Source organism: Talpa europaea (assembly GCF_964194135.1).
Source record: "Talpa europaea genome assembly, chromosome: 3".
Classification (NCBI taxonomy): domain Eukaryota; kingdom Metazoa; phylum Chordata; class Mammalia; order Eulipotyphla; family Talpidae; genus Talpa; species Talpa europaea.
Window position 1 is genome coordinate 49,780,944 of NC_140069.1, and position 18,443 is coordinate 49,799,386.

An 18,443-nucleotide genomic window follows, 5' to 3' on the forward strand; every position below is an offset into this window, starting at 1 on the left:
ATTTTGGACTCCTAGTTGCTTCTTTAAACCCCCAGTTGTTGTGTGGGCCAGTATTGGGTCACTGTATTGCTGAGTGATAATACGTTTTTTTAAAGGGGCAGAATGATGCTATTTGGGGGGAACATCATGAACATCGAAAGCCTTCCTACTTGTGAGTCACTCGCACGGTGGTGGGCAGGGCCACGGTGTTGCCGCTGTCTGCCAGGACCGAGTCTTCATTTCCTCCGCCGGCTGCCTGGCGACCTGGTGCCTTGTGGCCTTCATCGTGACGCTTGGCAATGTTTCTGGGCTGCAACACTTGCAATTCTTCCTCTTCAAGGTTTATGTCATATATTTCACCTTCAAATTCGACTGACAAGGAACGTGTCTGCCGAGTATGGACAAATCTGGGCTTGTACTCTAGAAATAAGGGAAGCGGCATTAATTAATACAAATGTAGGGACACAATTTAGGAGAAAAGAAAACAACCACTGACTTGACAAGCATTTTTGGAAGGTCCAAGGGGAAAGTAGTGCATTATTGAGGGGCATAATGGTGCTGTTGTCAGCCCCCTGGAACTCGCTTCTCTGGCTTTATGATGGCACATCAACCAGTGTGACAAATGCCAGGTTTCTCATATGATCCCTCAAGTGATATGGGGAGTCTGGGTGACCTCCAAGATCCTTTTAACTTATAGAAAGTTGAGAATTTTTACACTGAGTTTCCAACATGACCTAGGTAGTTCTTTTGGAAAAAAACTCTAAGTCCAGTGAGTGATAAGCATTTATTGAATTTTTGCTAAGAATTGATCTTGCACTTATCTCTTACACACAATCTTGAAAAATAGATATTATAATAAATCCTTATATTATTTTTTTCATATTGTTAAAATAGACTCATGGATTTGGTGTTATTCCTATTTTATGGATGAGAACACCAAAGATTTGAATTTTTTAAAGATCTATTTGTTTGTTTGTTTGTTTGTTTGTTTGTTTGTTTATTTATTTATTTATTTATTTATTTATTTATTTATTTATTTATACAAGAGCCGGGGTACAAGCCAGATGTGAGGGAGGGTGAGAGGATTCACCAGAGACAGAGCGGGGAACAGAGCAGGCAGAGTGATGAAACACACTGCTGAGGGGAGCAGCGGGCGCCATGTGGGACCCTTGCTGGTGGCTGGGATTGAACTGGCGCTGCAGAGGTTTCAGACAGCTTTACAGCGCGGCTCTCAACAGCCTGCGCCACCAGGGGAGGCCCACCGAAGATTTGAATTTTTTTTACATTTTGCAAGTTTATATGACTGTGGTAGCTGGGACTATAACAAATTCTAAAGTCTTCCTATGACGTTGGGCTGATATTTTCAAAAAGGTAAATGCTCCAGACACTTCTATTTTCACAAATAATAGAGGATTGCTCTAAGAAAAATTTAAATTTGCAAGTGCTTTCATTGTCCAGTTGACTTTATTATCTAGCAGATGAAGGATAAAGGTGGGGAGGCCGGCATATTATCTGGTCACTTTAGACCACTGCTAAGGCCAAAGTTTGCTAGATAAGAGCTATAACATGCAAACATTGGCTCCTGCTTATCAGATGCCCCACGGTCTGTGCATATTTTTAGTCCCTCTCCTCCAGCTTGCTTGGTAAAACAGGAAGGGGAGCACATAGGCAGCTGAATGAGAAACATCCAGATGAGGAGAGGCCTCTCTGACAGCTGGTGCGAGCGTTATCATCATGGAAAAGAAGAAACTCCTGCTCTCAAATCTATGACTCCACACGTTTTGAAAAAGTGACCCACATTTCCTAAGCTCATGCCCCACATTGAAAAATCAGCACACATATGGAGCCTCCCTGGTGGCGCAGGGGTTAAAGTCTCAGTGCTAACAAGATATCACCAGCCTCTGCAGAATGAACTCGATCCTCAGGCAGGGAGCAACCTACATGACGCAGCAGACCTCTCCTGACTCACCCGCTGCTCCCCTCAGCAGTGTATTTCAGTCACTCTGCCTGTTCTGTTCCCCACACTGTCTCTGGAATCCTCTCTTCCCCATCTTCCTCCCCATCTGGCCTACACCTGAGTTCTTGTATGCATCTTTAAAAAATATATAGTTACGGGCCTTCCTGGTGGTGCAAGGGGTTAAGCACAGCACTGTGAAGCAATCCACAGCCTCTGCAGCACGAGTTCGATCCTGGTCCCCTGCCAGCCAGGGAGCAACCCACATGGCACAGCAGACCTCTCCTGACTCGCCCGCCGCTCCCCTCAGCAGTGTATTTCAGTCAGTCTGCCTGTTCTGTTTCCCGCTCTGTCTCCGGTGAATCCTCTCACCTCCCCCAGCCCCCACCCACCCCGGCCTGCACTCCAGTTCTTGTTTGCATAAATAAATAAAAATAAATCTTCAAAAAAAAAAAAAAAAAGAAAGAAAGAAAAATCAACACAAATAATGGTCAATGCTGTGGAGCAACATCTAACTCCCCGGGAGAAAAGAGACTCCTAGTTTCTGTTAGGAAAATATCCGAAGTCCTTGTCCCTTCTTGCTTTTCCATTTGCTGTCCTTGTGTGAATTATTGTACTTGGTATTCCCTCTCAGAGAGGAAAGAAAGTTTCCCAAATAAAAGGTCCATTAAAAATTTGTTGAAAGTTGTGGATATCTAGATAACGTAAATGTATACAGAGAATAGTCTTAAAAAATTGGATAAAATGTTAACCAATTTGTGATCCCCTGAAGTTTATCTGTGGAGTACCAGATAAAAAAGACTGTTCTCAGGGCTTCCCTTGAGTTAGTGAACAACCATGTAGACATAGAATTAAATTTAATGTCTCTTGCTTATTTCAGATCAGTCTTGAATCGCCACAAAAATAAGTCACTTTTCTTATTATGCCACTAGATGGCATTAGACTCATTCTTTTATGGAAGGTGCCAGACTGAGTTTTTATTACCTATATAATCAATCTTAGGTATCATAGATGCTTGATAAGAGTTTTGATAAAGAAAATGCTGGGTAGTGCTATTTATGCTGAATTCAACTCGCTTGACCCTGCCCACGGACAAGAGGAATTAGAAAACAGAATTGTGCTGAAACAGATAAATGCATTTTCAAGTTTCCTCCCTTTCGCTCCCTCCTCTTCTCTCCTCCATTCTGTCTCTGTTGCTCTCTCATTCTGTCTCTCTCAGTAACTTCAAAGTAAGACAGACAAATCAGCTTATCAGCAATAAGTATAATAATAAAATTGCCCTAAACCATTCTTTTTATGTCTTTACAGCTCTTTTACGTGTATGTTTTTTTATGGTGTTTTACTGAATGCATTTCACTCCATGATTACATTAAAATGTTCACAAAGCAAATTTTCAAATTGTTTTAGTGTGCATATTTTAAACAGATCATTTAGCTTTTAGTCCTGAAACTATGCATTGATGATAACAGAGAGGTAACTCTTTTGTCTGACATCCATTCCCAAAGGCCTCAGCTTGCCACTAAGGTAGACGCAGTTAATGGCTTACTTGGAGTCCCCTGGTTTCTCAGAAACTGCCTTTGACTCTTCCGCTGGCTTCTGCTGGTACGATAACCAGACTCCCCACAACTGCACTCTTTATCCTTGTCGTGGAAGTCGCGAGAATAGAGGTTCCTCGTGCTCTGCCGGACTGCGAGCAGGTCACTGGAGCCTTTACACTTGTGAATTCGAAGCTTGCCAGATGTGTCCTCAATGCACTGCCACTTCTACAAAAGGCAACGTGAAAGCGATTTACCAGTCCTGATCCAGGTGTTTCTTGTTAAGGACTGCTGCCTCAGCTTTTAGAAACACTGGCAACTCCATTAAAGCGAACACATGAAGAAAGGCAAACTTTTAAAATGTCCCTGCAAGAAGTAGACTCCCAGTTCTCTCAGTTATTTCTTTCACTGGAGGCAAATACAGATGACAAGGAAATCATTGGAAATCAGAATTACCTCAATGACACAAGAGTCAAAAATTGATACATAAATCCTCAGCATGCAGACTAAACAGTCTTGAATGAAATATGTACAATCCCTTAACGCACCAAGCCACAGAACACAGCTGTCAGAACTGTTTTTGCTAGACCCCACTTTCTCTGGAAAAACAAATGTGGCTGCTTTGTTCTCTGCCCCTGATTTTCTAATGTGAGCCAGGAAAGAGTGGTACATGAGGAAGACAGCGATAGTTTAATCTGGCTCCACCACAGGGCGAGCCAACTTTCATACCCTCAGACATTAGCAGATGTGACAAATTTCCTTTTGTGCCTTTTCTTACCCTCCTCCAAACAATGCACACCCCACACAGCTCTGCTCTAGAGACACTGGTCACATTCCCAATAGATGCCTAGAGAGTGGGTATCGGGTTTTCTAGTTTGTATATTCTGCCAATTCTACGGCAGATACTGCAGATTCAATCCCAGACTGAGATGACACAGCACTGGGTCTCGTGCTTCTGCATTATCACTCTGGTAGAAAGGCTACAGCTTCACCTGGGAGTTATTTCATAGACACCTCTGTATCTTACTTAAAAAATGTAATAACCTTTCTTTTACTTTCTATTTTCCTCTTTCTCCTTCCCAAAACATGTTCATTTGGAAAGCAAGAAGAATATTGACCTTAGTTTTAAGCTGACTGTGGTTGTTACAACATGCTATGATGTAGCATGTTAGGCTTCGGTCTTTTGTCTCCCCTTCCACATATAAGTGTTGTGTACAATTTTTTTTAAAGATTTATTTATTAATTTATGCAAGCACTGGGTACAGTCAGAAGCACAGAAGGGTGAGAGAATTCACCAGTGCCAGAGTGGGGAGCAGAACAGGCAGAAAGACTAAATACACTGCTGAGGGGAGCAGCGGGCATGGCAGGAGAGGTCTGCGTGCCATATGGGACCCTTGCCGGCAGCTGGGGATCGAACCGGCACCGCAGAGGTTTTGGGCAGCTTTGCAGCCCAGTGCTCAACCACTGCACCACTGGGGAGGCCCTGTGTACAATTATTTATAAATACTTTTCTTTAAATGGACACATTTATAAACTGGCTAAAGCAAGGCTGTGCTAGTTTACATATTTTCAAATACATACTAAAATTTAAAAAACTGTTAAATAAAAGATGTTCTTTCATACATCATGTAAAATGATTTTACACAACCTAACATTGTTCATGTACCATACTTTGGGTGACACTGTGATTTCAGACTCTCCTAATGCAAGGTCAAGTTTGACCAGTGGTCTCAGCAGAAAGTGACATTTGTGTACTAAATGGTGCACAATAGACCAAGAGGCAGAGCCAAGGTTTGCTTTTCTTACAGTCACATGCCTTCAATAAATGTTGATTTATGAGAACTGTGTTTGAGCTTCCACTTTATAATTCCCAAATTCAAGATACATAGACTTGCACTTTAGCTGCCACATATTCTTTCCCATGAGAAGGGAAAACACATATATTTATGTGTTATATTTATCAGATTGATGAGCCTTGCGGGGAATGTATGTATTTATGGGTGTGGGTGGGAAAAGGAAACTGTGTCCAGAAATGTACTGATGAAACCAGGTCACAAAATGATTCCATTTGAACAAATGAGTACTGCCAGTAGGACAATGTCGCTCTACCGAAGAGTGGCCAATGCTTTTCACTCTCTCTCTATAGTCAGCTGACAAGTGACAGAATTGAGTTTTCATACACTTAGCTGGTGGGGTTTGTGGCACGGTCAGATATGTCCAATTAGCTAGAGGGGGTGCCATGAAATTCTCAAAAAAGTTCTTCATATTAAGAAATAGTTATATACCATAGCACATTTTTGCTGGTGAAAATGTCACTAAATATGTGATGACCTTCCATAGCCTGAAAGGTTGGGAATCAGTGGTGCTTGAATGTCTGTCTAGACCTGTACCTATTAACACCAAATAGTTTTTACTTATCCATCCACTTGGGTAATCTCTTCCTTAAGCATCCAAAAACTAAGTATGACTTAATGCCAATTATAGCTAAAGAAGAGACAAGTGGATTCACAATTGATGGTCAAGTAGAAACTAAGAAGTGCTCTAATTGTTTCTATCAAACAGAACAGTTAGGCTGACTTTATTCCTGAAAATAATGGCCTTCTGTCTTTTTGTGGATCCAATTTACATCAACTTTAGCACAAAGACAAGGCAAATACCTTTACTCTGACAGTGGATGCTTCCTTAGTTTTATGAGAACAATGCATTAAAAATTCTGCCTGTGGGGCAGGTTTTTTTTTTTTTTTTTTGTCTGAGACAGCTGTGGGTACAAGTAGATTCCTGTAGAACACAAAAGTGAAGCCAGAATTTTTAGTGACATAGCCTATTTGGAATTCAACCTGCTTTTCTCCATTAACCAAACTTCTTGTTGATTTTCTATGGGATAGAGATGAAGGGAAAGGGTGCTTCTTTCCTGAAGCACTAAACATAACCACACCTGAGGTCTGGCACTATCCTGGGCATGGAGGATGTGTCACACAAAATCAAATATACATATGCATGTATATGTACATATGTGCACACACACACCTACATACACTATATGCATATGTGTGTGTGTACCTTCACACATTCTTGTGTAAAATAAGAGCCACTGACACAAATACCAATTATTTTCTATACCGTGAGCCCTTTGAACAAGTCATAAACCCTATCAGAGAGAGTAATTAGGCAGCGGTTGTGAAATCTTCTTAGTGGCCAGCACACTAGGAATTTTAATGAAACATAATTACCACACATTTGCCAGAGTCATTTTAATGTTCAGTGTCATGAATATCATGACATTTTTTATGGCTGATCAATAAAACCTTAAAATGGCTACAGCTAAAATGGTCATCGAAGAAGATGTGAAGAAAGATAATTTTTGAAAGAATTTCTCTGAAACTCATGCTGCACTTAAATGGTGGAAATAATGAGATGATTTTTCATTGTTGAACACTTTCAGTCATCAGAGGAAAGTGTGGGCTTGGGGGTGAGGCACCTGCTAGTGGAGCCTGGAATCCGTCTCAGAAGGAAGTTTTGTTAAGCAAGTACCCTTGACAAAATGTGAATGTCACACAGTCTCCTTTTATTTACACTCTTCAAATCCATCAACAAATCAGTGAATTGCCAAATCTGTCTACATTTTCTGCGAGGACTCACTATTCCTTCAAATTCCCTTCCTGCTTTCTGGAAAAATATCACTTCAATTCTTCTGCTGCCTCTCTGCCATATTAGTCTGCACTCATAATTTAGCACACATTTATTCCACAAATATTTCTGTACACCTACAAAAAGTAGGTGAAGTGGTAGATAAATTATTTAAGTAATTGTTAAGTTATTAATCTATTCAGATAATTTCTTATTTCATTTCCTCTACACCAAAATTTGGAATCAGGGGCAATGTCATACACTGAGTTGTTCCCTGAAGTTAGCTCAGAATCTAACTACCCTGTTGGCTATTCTGTCTTAGTGTCTTTGGTTGATTATATATACCTGTTGTCAATAACACTTGATAAAGAAGAGAAGTTGGTTATTTTGGTACTAGGATTTATGTGCACAGCTAATTTGGTGGAATCAAATCTAATGAAAAAGTATGTTGAATGTTCTTCAAACAATTCCATTTACTGCCACCTTTACTGCTATTGTCATCATCCATTGAACTTTTACTTGATGCCAGGTTCTAGGGTTATATGGCAGGATTATGTAAATTTATCCATCTAATCTTCACAACATCCTAAAGTGCTACCATAATACACTTATTGGAGTAGGATTTTGTAGTAGTTAATATCACCTGTGATTTGGGAATGACATGTTATACCCATATTGATGTGGCTTGGTGGAAAGAGACTAGTTTTTCAAATTAGAAAAGCCTGTATTTGAATATCAGCTCATTGCTTTGTGCTCATAAGAAAGGGAGCTGCAAAATTTAAGTGTTTGCAGGCTCACAAGCATCTAAGATAACATGCAGAAGAACTTAGCACATAGACACTTCAACAAAGAAGTTTCTATTACCACCACGACTAGTGCTACTGCTTCTACTATGACTAATACTCTTATCACACACACACATACATACTTATTATTTAAAGAGTTGCATCTAAAGACATACTACTAGGTGGGTGGGGGGAGAAGGGAGTAGGATCAAAACAAGGGGGTGTGGGAATTGTATGGGGACTATAACCAAGATGAAAATGCATACATTGTGCAAAAATGATCTAAAAATATATAAAATAAATTAAAAAAAAGGATTGCATCTAATGTTAAGCTTAATCTGAGGAGGCCATTTTTAATGGAGATTATTATTGGGTTAGGGATATGAAGACCTTAATTTTAATTTTCTTTTGCTGTTATGTTTTTGAGCAAACTGCAGAATCTCTTTGTTCTCCCAGATTCTATATCTGGTCAAATAATACTTGCTTCTCTTGGCCTCAAGGTACTATCATGGGAATAAACTGTGGAGTGTTTGGAAGTTCTGAGGAAAAGATGCACTATAGGAAGGTAGAGCAGTACTACTAAAGTTGGCCTTTCAAATGGTCCCCCAGCCCTTGGGAAAGTAGTGTTTTCTGCTGTAAATCATACATAATGTAGCATCATCGTTTAGTGAGGAAAGCATGACTTTCAATCACACAAATCTCATTTTAAACTCAAACTTGTCATCCTTCTAAGCTGTGTGACTTTGTGGTCAAGTTACTTTCCCCTTTAACCTTCAGTTAATTCATACTGAAAATGGGCATAATAGTTATTTTATAAAATAGTTTTCAGCTATAAAATATTCCATGTGAAATGCTTAGACAATATTAATAGAAATCTGGTTACTTCCTTTCCTGATGTAACTACTAGCTAATCAACATAGTTTCTGCATTTTCACTACATATTTTTCACAGATTTGTTAAGGATATTCTATATTCTTATTTACAACTATTATTTCCATTTTTATAATATAAATTTGATTACAAGTCTTTCAAAGTTACACTGCAATGAAAGTTCAATTTTATATACACACAGATTAGTTCTCCACCATATGTCTCAAGTGGATCCGGCCGCAGTACAGGTCAAATTATGTTCCCTGAAAAAAACAGCGTACAGTAATTTTCTGATAACCCTATTTTCCTTTGTGCAAGGACCAACATCATAAAAACCATCACCTACATAACAACATATATTTAGAATTTTCATTTCACTGATGGGGAATATAAAAGGACAATATAAACACCCCTGTTCAAATTGTTACTTAGCTCAGGCCATTGTCAGAGTGTCTTGCAGGTGTGAAATAAGGTTACCAAGGGACTTTGTTATCTATTTTCTTAGAAATGGGTTGAGATGAGATGGGAGAAGGAAAAGAGAAAGGAAGTAAAAGTAGAAGAAAGAAAAAAATGCTTTCTTCTATTCTGGACAATCATTTGTAAAAGTCAGAGCTGGATTGGTAGGATAAGTATGGTTCAGGGAAAATAAAATTGGCAAATTGACCTTGGCCCATAATTGATAGCCAGCACTTGTTGAGAGCTGCTATGGGCCAAGCACTGTTCCAAACACTTAATATATTCAACTCTTATGATCTTTATGACAACCCTCTGAGGCAGGTACTATTATTCTGTGAATTTTATAGGTGAAGAAACTGAATCAGAGTTGGATTAAGTAACTTGCCATGATCACCTACCATCAAAGCTGTGGACCCAGGATGCAATCCCAAGGCACCCTGACCAGGACACCAATAAAAAAAGAATGGCTTGAGGTACAGTGTGAGGCTTCAGCTGACCCTCAGTTGAGGGTACCATTTGAGAAGGTGGAGGCAACAACACACATGCAGATGAGAATGTTACTTTTAAGAGACAGAGGGTGGTGGTAGGGCAATCTGTCCAGGTGGGCTGAAAGGGAGTACTGGGAAATAACATACATTTAAAAGGGTGGTGCCACATTACATAGTTTATGAGTACAATGCCCTAATGTTTGTCGATTTCTGACTTATTTCAAATATCACTAAATATGGTTTAATGTTGTATTAAACATTAAATACAGTTTGTATTTTGCAGAATGCACAGATGCACAATTATTTAGATATTTCCTTCTTTTGGGACAGGCTGGAAGTGGGGGAGGCAAGGGTTAGAGGTTGAGCCGTCCATATCGGACCCCTGTGCAGAAGAGGCCTCAGGCAGAGAAGGGCATGGGGCACTCAGACCTTTGGGCCATATCCTCTGGAACAGGAGAGCTGGGGAAAACGTCAATAAATATGTTGTGATTATAACTGGGGCTTGGTGAGTTTATAGAAACAGGCCATCAGTTTCTGGCAATCTAAGAATTCTGGCCAGGTCTTATGGATAAATGTCTTTTTATTCCTGTTCTGCAGCTGGTCACAAAAGGTTGGAGGGAACCATGATCAGAGCGATAATCTTTGGATGAGAATACAGATCTTGGAGCTAAACCAGTTTATGCTCAGCAAATGACATTCGGATTTCCTTTGCTTGACACTAGGGTCCTTTTAGAATTTTAAACAAAGCTTTTTTATTTTACATTGCTATAATAGAAAGGTAAACTAAATTGCAAAGATGCTGGAATTCAACCACTCAACAAAAGGATATGACATTTACTCTATAAAAACAAAAGAACTGCTCTTTGCTCTAAAATGACAGTGAGTGTATAAAATGACTTCAAAATTGAAAGCCTAGGAAATTTGTATTTAATGTAACCATTTAAGCAATTAATGCTATATATAGAAGCAGGGGTAGAAAACCTATAGTGCTCACCCAATGTGAATAGTTCCCAGTCTTGGCGGCTCACAGGAATCACCTATGAGCCGGCAAAGATAACCAGGGATGCCTGGGTCCCATCCCCAGAGATTCTGATTTAATTTGAGCAGAGCACTTGTAACCTATGTGATACTAGTGTGCAGTCAGTACAGCTACTGCCCTAGGGGCTGTGAGTGGGTTCCAAACCCATGGTTTTCAGCCAGGCAAATGCATGTATAATTTCAAAAGGGAAATCTAGTATAGTACACTTTTTTCAAAGGCAGTGAGTTCTGGGAAATAAAGGCTAAGCATGAAGTGAAGAGTAGCTACACTTTCTCATTTGGGGGTTGTAGTTTAAGATTTCTGGAACTAAATTTCCTTCTTAGGAAAATGATATCATTCAATGAGTAGATTTAGGAGACTCCTTCCAACTCTAATATTCTGTGGTTCTTATCCAGGTAGAAAATAAAGATGTTGGGCCTCCTTGGTGGCACAGGGGTTAAAGACTCAATACTATCAACTCAGCACCAGCCACTGCAGCATGAGTTCAATCCCCATCCAGGGAGGCAACCCACAAGGCAGAGAAGACCTTTCCTGTCTTGTCTGCTGCTCCCTTCAACAGTGTATTTCAGTAGATCTACCTGTTCTGCTCCCCACTCTGTCTCTGGTGAATCCTCTCACCCCCCAAACGCCTTGCACCTCTGGCCTACCCTCTAGTTCTTATACCCATATATAACTGAAAAAAAAATCTTTAAAAAAAAAATAAAGATGTCTTGGCCTCACCTCCAGATATTTTAATTTGATTGATCTACAGTGAGGCAGTATATCAACATTTTCAAAGATCCCCAGGTGATTCAAATGTTCACAAGATTAAGCATCACTGATCTGTGATCTCTGTTGAACCAAAGTCTTTTCAGGTAGAATTAGAGATTTGCACGTGTGTGTGTGTGTGTGTGTGTGTGTGTGTGTGTGTGAGTGTGTGTAGTGTGTCTGTACACAAATGTGCTTCGGGTGTAATGCCAACTGATAGAGTGGTAGGAATTTACCCAGCCTCATATTCATTCAGGAACATGGACGTAATGCAAGCACATATGTCCATGTTGTCTTAATTAGTCCCTGCTAGTTGTGTTCATAGTGGAGAAGGGAAGCCAAATGTCTGGGATTCTAGCCCATTTTAATTCCCTGTTGGTTTCCAAAGAATGAAAGCAACAGGTAAAATGGCTTGAACAATAAAAACCCCCAACACTTGCACATTGCTTTATAGTTCATCTAGCACTTTACGTGTGTGATATCATTTTATCCTCAAAAGATTGAAATCAATTTCCTCCATTTTAGAGGCGGAAATCTTGATAACCTGGGGAATTTAACTGTCTTGCCCCATAAAATACAACTATAAAGTGGCAGATGCCAATATTTTAATCCAAACCTTTTGATTTCAAACTCTTCTTTCCTTTATTTATTCTACTTCATGCATCCCCATTGACCCTACAAAACATTCCTTAGGTGACCAGCTGTGGGTGGAAAAGGGTACACTTTCCTTTTGGGGATTAAGAGTGAAGAGAATGAGACTAATAGTTCTGCTTTTTCCTCTACATTCCATGGAGGGTCAAACCAAAGAGATGATTGTGTTGTCTTTGAATGAGGGTAGTTACCTGAGTGAAAGGAGGAGTAGCAGGGTATTGGTCAGGTGTGAAATCAATGTCAAGGCAGAGATTCCAAGCAAGTTAGTTCTAGCCTTAGTTGTCACCTTGATCCTGAGTGATACAATCTCATTATTCTGGACTTTTTTTCCCCTTTTTTTAAAAGTCAATGATACTGTAACTAAAAAGATAATCTCCAAAGTAGTCAGAAAGCGAAAGGCTAAACTTCTATAGCATATAACTAAGCCTATCAGGTTTGACCTACACATTTGGTAACAGCCTTAAGAGGCTCAAAATTTTCCTCAAGTTCTGATTCTTAAGCTATCATTTGAGCACCCAGTAGAAAGTGATCCTCATAAGGGATATAGTCTCATTGCTTGTTCTACTAATTCAGGTACTTCTAAAAGAGATTGTTGCTAATGTTATCATGTATCTTTGTGATAGAATCTAAACAGACTGATTCACACAGAAATAAAGCAGGACAAGAAAATTTCAGAAAGCTCAATATCAAAGCATTTTATGGGGACAAATGAGATTAGAAAAATATAAAAAAGCAAAATGAAGTTTTTCACATAGTTAACATTCAGAACATGAATGAAAAGCTGGTTCCAAAAGCATCATAATCTAGTTCATTATATTTGCCCTTTAGAACATATATTAGAATTCTAGTGCAAGCCATATGAAGAGGCTTGTAAAATTGTACACTGAAAGGTAGGATGTGTACCTTATTCCCAAATAGCTATAATGCTCACCACTTAGAGAGCTAAAATAGCAACAAAATCACCAATTTGCATGAGATATATTTAACATTTAACATTTCCAACTCCTGAATAAAAGTAAATTAGCCTATTGAGGCTGGCTCATAAAAATCATTTTGGAGCTACAAAACAATTCGGCGGTTTTAGTCATAATAATACTTACAGCTTCCATAAGAAGGATTTGAAGACTTCAAATTAAAATATAATGAATAGGTCTAAACTTCTTCACTAAACACTTGAAAATTAAGACTTACTAGAATGCCATGTAGGCCTGGCTTTATCCCTTCCTTCAACAACTCTCACTCCCCACCCTTTTCTATTTCAAAGGAATCCCTGTGTACAAAAAGGAAACAGAGAGTGTGAGGATCAAGTTGTTTATTATGAAAGTCTCTTCAATAAGCTAGTTACCATATAATAAGAGTATAATGAATAAAGCCATTTTCATAATAGCCAAACTATCCACTTTTTGTGTCTGATATCTCGACACAGTGCTGGCTGACTATGTGGATTTTGAGAGTTCACCTAAGATTAAAAAATAAGAAGAACCAGAAAAGATTTGAACATCTCTTCACCTAGTTAATGCAACTTATCTTGAAATGCAGCAAGTGACCTGAGTTTTTAAACTACAACTCATTTGGATCCCAGCTTGGTCACCCACCAGCTGCAGAGTTGTAAAAGGGGATGGTAATGACTACTTCACTTGATGTGAGGATTTAATTGAGCTAATATATACAAAACTACATGTTCAGAGCCTTTCATACGACACATGTTCAATAGTTTTTGCCTCTCATCATGACACAGCATTTCTTCTAATATAGATTTCAATCAAAAAAATATTAGCTAGTTTGTGGTTATCTGTTCCCACTCTTTTAAAAGCCGGCCTAAACCATTTCTTTAGTTCTAAGTGATAGTCAACGATACATTATTGTCCTGAATGTTACAGTAATGTAAGAGGATTAATGAAGAGGATTCACTCTAATGAAATATTTAACATCAGAAATTCCGTGAGGAGTAGAAACAATAAATAAACAAGAATATGGTTTCCTCTTTTATTCCAATCTTGGTTATGGATTCCATCCTCTTCTCTGGGTTAGATGACATTTGACTTAGTCCAGGGTGGGAAGATCCTATCATGTCTCCTGGGTGGCTTACAGCCTAGAGGCCCAGCATCTACCCATGAGATTGATTAAGTAGCCTCTTGACGCTTGGCCCTTCTTGATTATCAGTTAACAGAAGCCCTGTGGATGGCGACTTTTCCTCAGACGGCACCAGTCTCTCATGTTTCTAAGTCAGCTATCCATTTCCCATATCTTTTGTCCTGAACTAGTATTGGCTAATTGGGTTGATATTTAGAACTCTCTCTGAGAGCACCACCTTTTTGAACTGGAGGAAGACCAAGCAGTAAATAGGAGGCCCAGTGTGGATCAGGTAGACAATTCTCAGTAAGGGGAGAGGTCAATTTGAGCATTCCATGACCACTATGAGAAGCTTATTTATACACAAGTGAACATTATCTTATATGCTGAAATCTTTTAAATTAGAATTTGGGAAGCATGTGAGAAGTGGTGAAGAAAAGTGATGTCACTTACCTGCCCGGGTTGCTCACAGGCCGTCTGGTACCTGGCCTGCTGGCACAGTTCTTTGACCCTTTCATATTTGGGTAAGTGATTTGACTGTTGGATATTCTTGTTGGACTCTTCCTTCTTTCGTAGAAATTTTCTTAGAAAGGGAAAAAGTTTCTTTGGTCAGAAGTGATCTGAATCACCTTCTCCAAGTCTTGCCTGTTCCTTTTCTTGTCCCTGTCATAAAACTTCACATTCTCGGGCCTCCCCATGTGGTGCAGGCAGTAGAAAGCCATGCTGTGAAGCTGTCCGCAGCCTCTGCAGCACCGGTTCGATCCCAGCCAGTTGGCGAGGGTCCCACATGGTGCAGCAGACCTCTCCTGTCTCGCCCGCTGCTCCCCTCAGCAGTGTGTTTCTGTCTGTCTGCCTGTTCTGTTCCCCGCTCTGTCTCTGGTGAATCCTCTCACCCTCCCGTGCATCTGGCCTGTACCCCAATTCTTGAGTCAGTCAATAAATAAATCTTTAAAAAAAAACTTCACATTCTCACAACAGCAAGAATAGATGATAAGGCTCTGTCCACAGATAAACATTTGTGAGCCCCCTGGGAATATTAGGCACTCTGAAAATGAGAAGGCAGAACAGGAAGATTCATTTTCCCCCAAAACTATGGACTTCAAAACTTTGGGCAAAAGTGTTTAGTTTTACAGACTCAAAGTTCTGTTTCTTAAAAAAAAAAATTACACATTTTTTCACTGAACATCTGTACAGAGAATAACAAGACAACGAGCATTATAAATCAAAAGGGGAAGGCCAGAATCATGGGAGCAATTACAATCTCACAAACTTGTATATATTAAACTAGGAAAGACACAAAAGGAGTAGAAAGGAGGGTGCCAGGAGGATTTGGGAAGTATAGTTGAGAAAGTCAATTAATTGGAACCAAGACTGAAACATGCAATAGAAAATCCATACCACATAAGGGCATTGGTCTAGTAAATTTGTCCTTTACAGTTCTGATGCAACAACCATTACTCTGCTGGTCAGCAGAGAATGAGTAGCAAACCATTCAATCTTGTGACTAGGTTTATGAAATCTACATGCTTAGTAAGCCAGAAAAAAATATGTGGGGAGAAAACACCCCGCAGGGAGAGCTGCCCACTAGGACTGATTCCCAGAAGCACCCCAGGAACCAATAATTACCCTCTTTCCACGAGGAATGTATCACGCCAAATTTTGGCCTTCTTGTTTGTTCGAAACCTGAAATCAAAATAATAATATTTACTGTTGGCATCTGGATGTTTTTCCAAATGGATTTCTGCTAACAGTTTATTTAAAGAAACACCTCTCCCTTCCCGCAGACCATGACTGCATTTCCATCAATATGCTGCTCACAAACAGCTGAGAAATTTTCAGCTCAATGTGTTCCTCATGGGCAAAGCAAATTTTGCCTCCGTTTCTTTCAGCTGCTGGTTGGCTCTGGGCACCAGTGTGCTTGCGGCTGGCCGACGGAAAGAAAATGGACACACCTGTTACCTGGCTTTTCCAGGTCCAGAAGTTTGAGGACAGACTTGCCGTCCACGTCAGGAGGCGTGTCGAGCCCAGCGATATCCAGGATGGTAGGAGCCAGGTCAATGTTGAGAACAATCTGTGGGACTCTGCAACGGGATGGACAGTTAGGCCCCAGAACCAGTACCAAGGAAAGTGAGGCCTAGGGCTGCTTTCTCCACACCATGGCTCATCGACTCAAGCTTCTCCCCCTCTCATCTCCTCTGGTCTCCTAGGGATGGGTAGCGGCCTCAGGTCAGGATGGCTGAATGTCAGCAGCGATGGCACAGAGCTGGACTACTGATGCTCACAGGGGTCAGGCTGGAGAGGGGCCTACGTCCTTCAGTGCTGGCTGTACTTTCAGATAATTCATAACCTGATGAATGGGTTGTATAGAATGTAGACATTTTTCTAAAACCTGATATTCCATAACTCTTCTGGTGAACTGAAGTTTGAAAATCAATCTTCTAAAAATGGGCATGAGGTTTTTAGAGTTGAATCCAATCTATGCTACCTAGTCTTTCAAACATAAATTCAACTTGAGATATGACACTTTTATTCTGAAGTGTTTGAATGATCTGTTTCCAAGGATCTGAAGAGACATAATAACATTTTTCAAAGAAACCCCCTCGACCCTTAGTTCAGTGGAAGCAGCAGCAGGTGAGGCACATGGATAAAGGTCAGACTACCTGGGTTCGAGGCTGATGTGGCCACTGCCACGATCGGGGATCCCGAGAGGCTCTGACTCTGTCAGCCTAGTTTTTTTAGTGTTAAATCAGGGGTCTAGGCTAGATGCTCTTTAAGGGTCCTTTAGTTTTTGAATTCTACTTGCACTCATTCTTTACATTCTTCCTGCAAGTGTTTCATGAATGTGATTTCATTTTATGAAATCATTCTGTTGTGACTGGCAGGGCATATGAAACCCATTTTATGATGAGAAGGCTGAGACACAAAAGGATACAGTGACTTGCCTAGTGAAACAAAACTCTGGGCCCTCAGACCTCTTTTCTTTTAACAGAAAATCATGCATTTTTAAATTTAATTTTCTCTAAAAATTCTTTAGCAAAAATAAAAAAAAAATACAACTTTGAGCATGGCATTTGTTGTTTTTTTAAAAGACTGTATCTCTGATTCACAAAAGGTGGGGATAACTCACCTGAAGTCACATTCTGTGAGTGAATATGACACAGAGACCATGTGCCATGGGTCCTGGCCAATTTGGGAGAATGAGTCACTGATAGCATTATTTTTCCTTCTCTTTAAATAGTACACTTTGGTTAATTTAACATGTGGTGGGCAGGAGATGGGGGTTGGGTGGGTTTTCATCTTCTAAATGACCACCCTACAGACACCCTTTTTTGTTTTGGAAGAAAGGAAACCAGACACTGAGATTGGTAATTGAATTATATCAGATGTACATGAACTACGACAGTGGAATGTGCAAACAGAGAAATACGTACACTGATCCTGGTTCTACACTTGGACCACGAATAAAGAAAGGCACTCGGATATCAAAGTCATATGGCATAGATTTCCCCTTCACCAGTCCAAACTGCCCAATATGGTAACCGTGGTCAGCAGTATAAATGATGTACGTGTTCTCCAGCTCCCCTGTTTCCACCAGCATATTATAGAGCTGAAACACAGCACAAAGACAAGTCAGAAGCAATTGTGATGGCAGAATAGGACAAAAGTATTCTCCTGATTTCCCTAAATCTTTTTTCCATTGCTTTTAAAAGGCAAGAGTTACTTTAATAAGACAGATAAACATGATCTACATTCTCTTGTAGCTTATAGTCCTGGAAGAAAACGTTCAATAATATAGTTGAAATACAACTCTTTTGAATCTGGCACATTCTGCTTAAAGGTTTTGTTCTTCTACTTGGGGAAAAAAAGCCATAAAACAACCTTCAACACCAAAGTACATGTTTTACTTTGAAAATCCATTTTAAAACCACCACGCATATTTAGTTTTCAAGGGTTAAAAACAGGCTGCCTCTGAATCTAGTCCAGTTAGATCCAACATTTAGACAGGTCTCTTTTTGGCTTATGTTTTAAAATTCAGGAAATTTCAAATAAAAGGTTTGTATTTCTGGTTTCACTTAAAAAGTGAGAAGATCTGGATCCATGTTTCCATGTGGCAAATATTAGTTGTGACTGAGTAGTTACTACTTGCTTTATATGTGACAGATAATTTCAACTTCACCCCAGTCCCCACCATTTCTTATTGCTTTATACTGGACCTGTTTTAGTTATTTCATTATTACA

General features: G+C 39.8%; 1 protein-coding gene across 1 annotated transcript in view; it reads right to left on the bottom strand.

The window, feature by feature from the left end:
• SULF1 (sulfatase 1) overlaps nucleotides 1-18,443 on the bottom strand; it is a gene marked incomplete at both ends in the record, with an annotated part of 72,775 nt that overhangs the window by 18,951 nt on the left and 35,381 nt on the right. Inside the window, 6 exons of the mRNA XM_084229850.1 lie at nucleotides 150-399; nucleotides 3,480-3,696; nucleotides 14,658-14,787; nucleotides 15,831-15,887; nucleotides 16,157-16,285; nucleotides 17,636-17,811. Of these exons, the coding sequence (XP_084085976.1) occupies nucleotides 150-399; nucleotides 3,480-3,696; nucleotides 14,658-14,787; nucleotides 15,831-15,887; nucleotides 16,157-16,285; nucleotides 17,636-17,811 (959 nt within the window). The remainder of the gene's footprint in view (nucleotides 1-149; nucleotides 400-3,479; nucleotides 3,697-14,657; nucleotides 14,788-15,830; nucleotides 15,888-16,156; nucleotides 16,286-17,635; nucleotides 17,812-18,443) is intronic.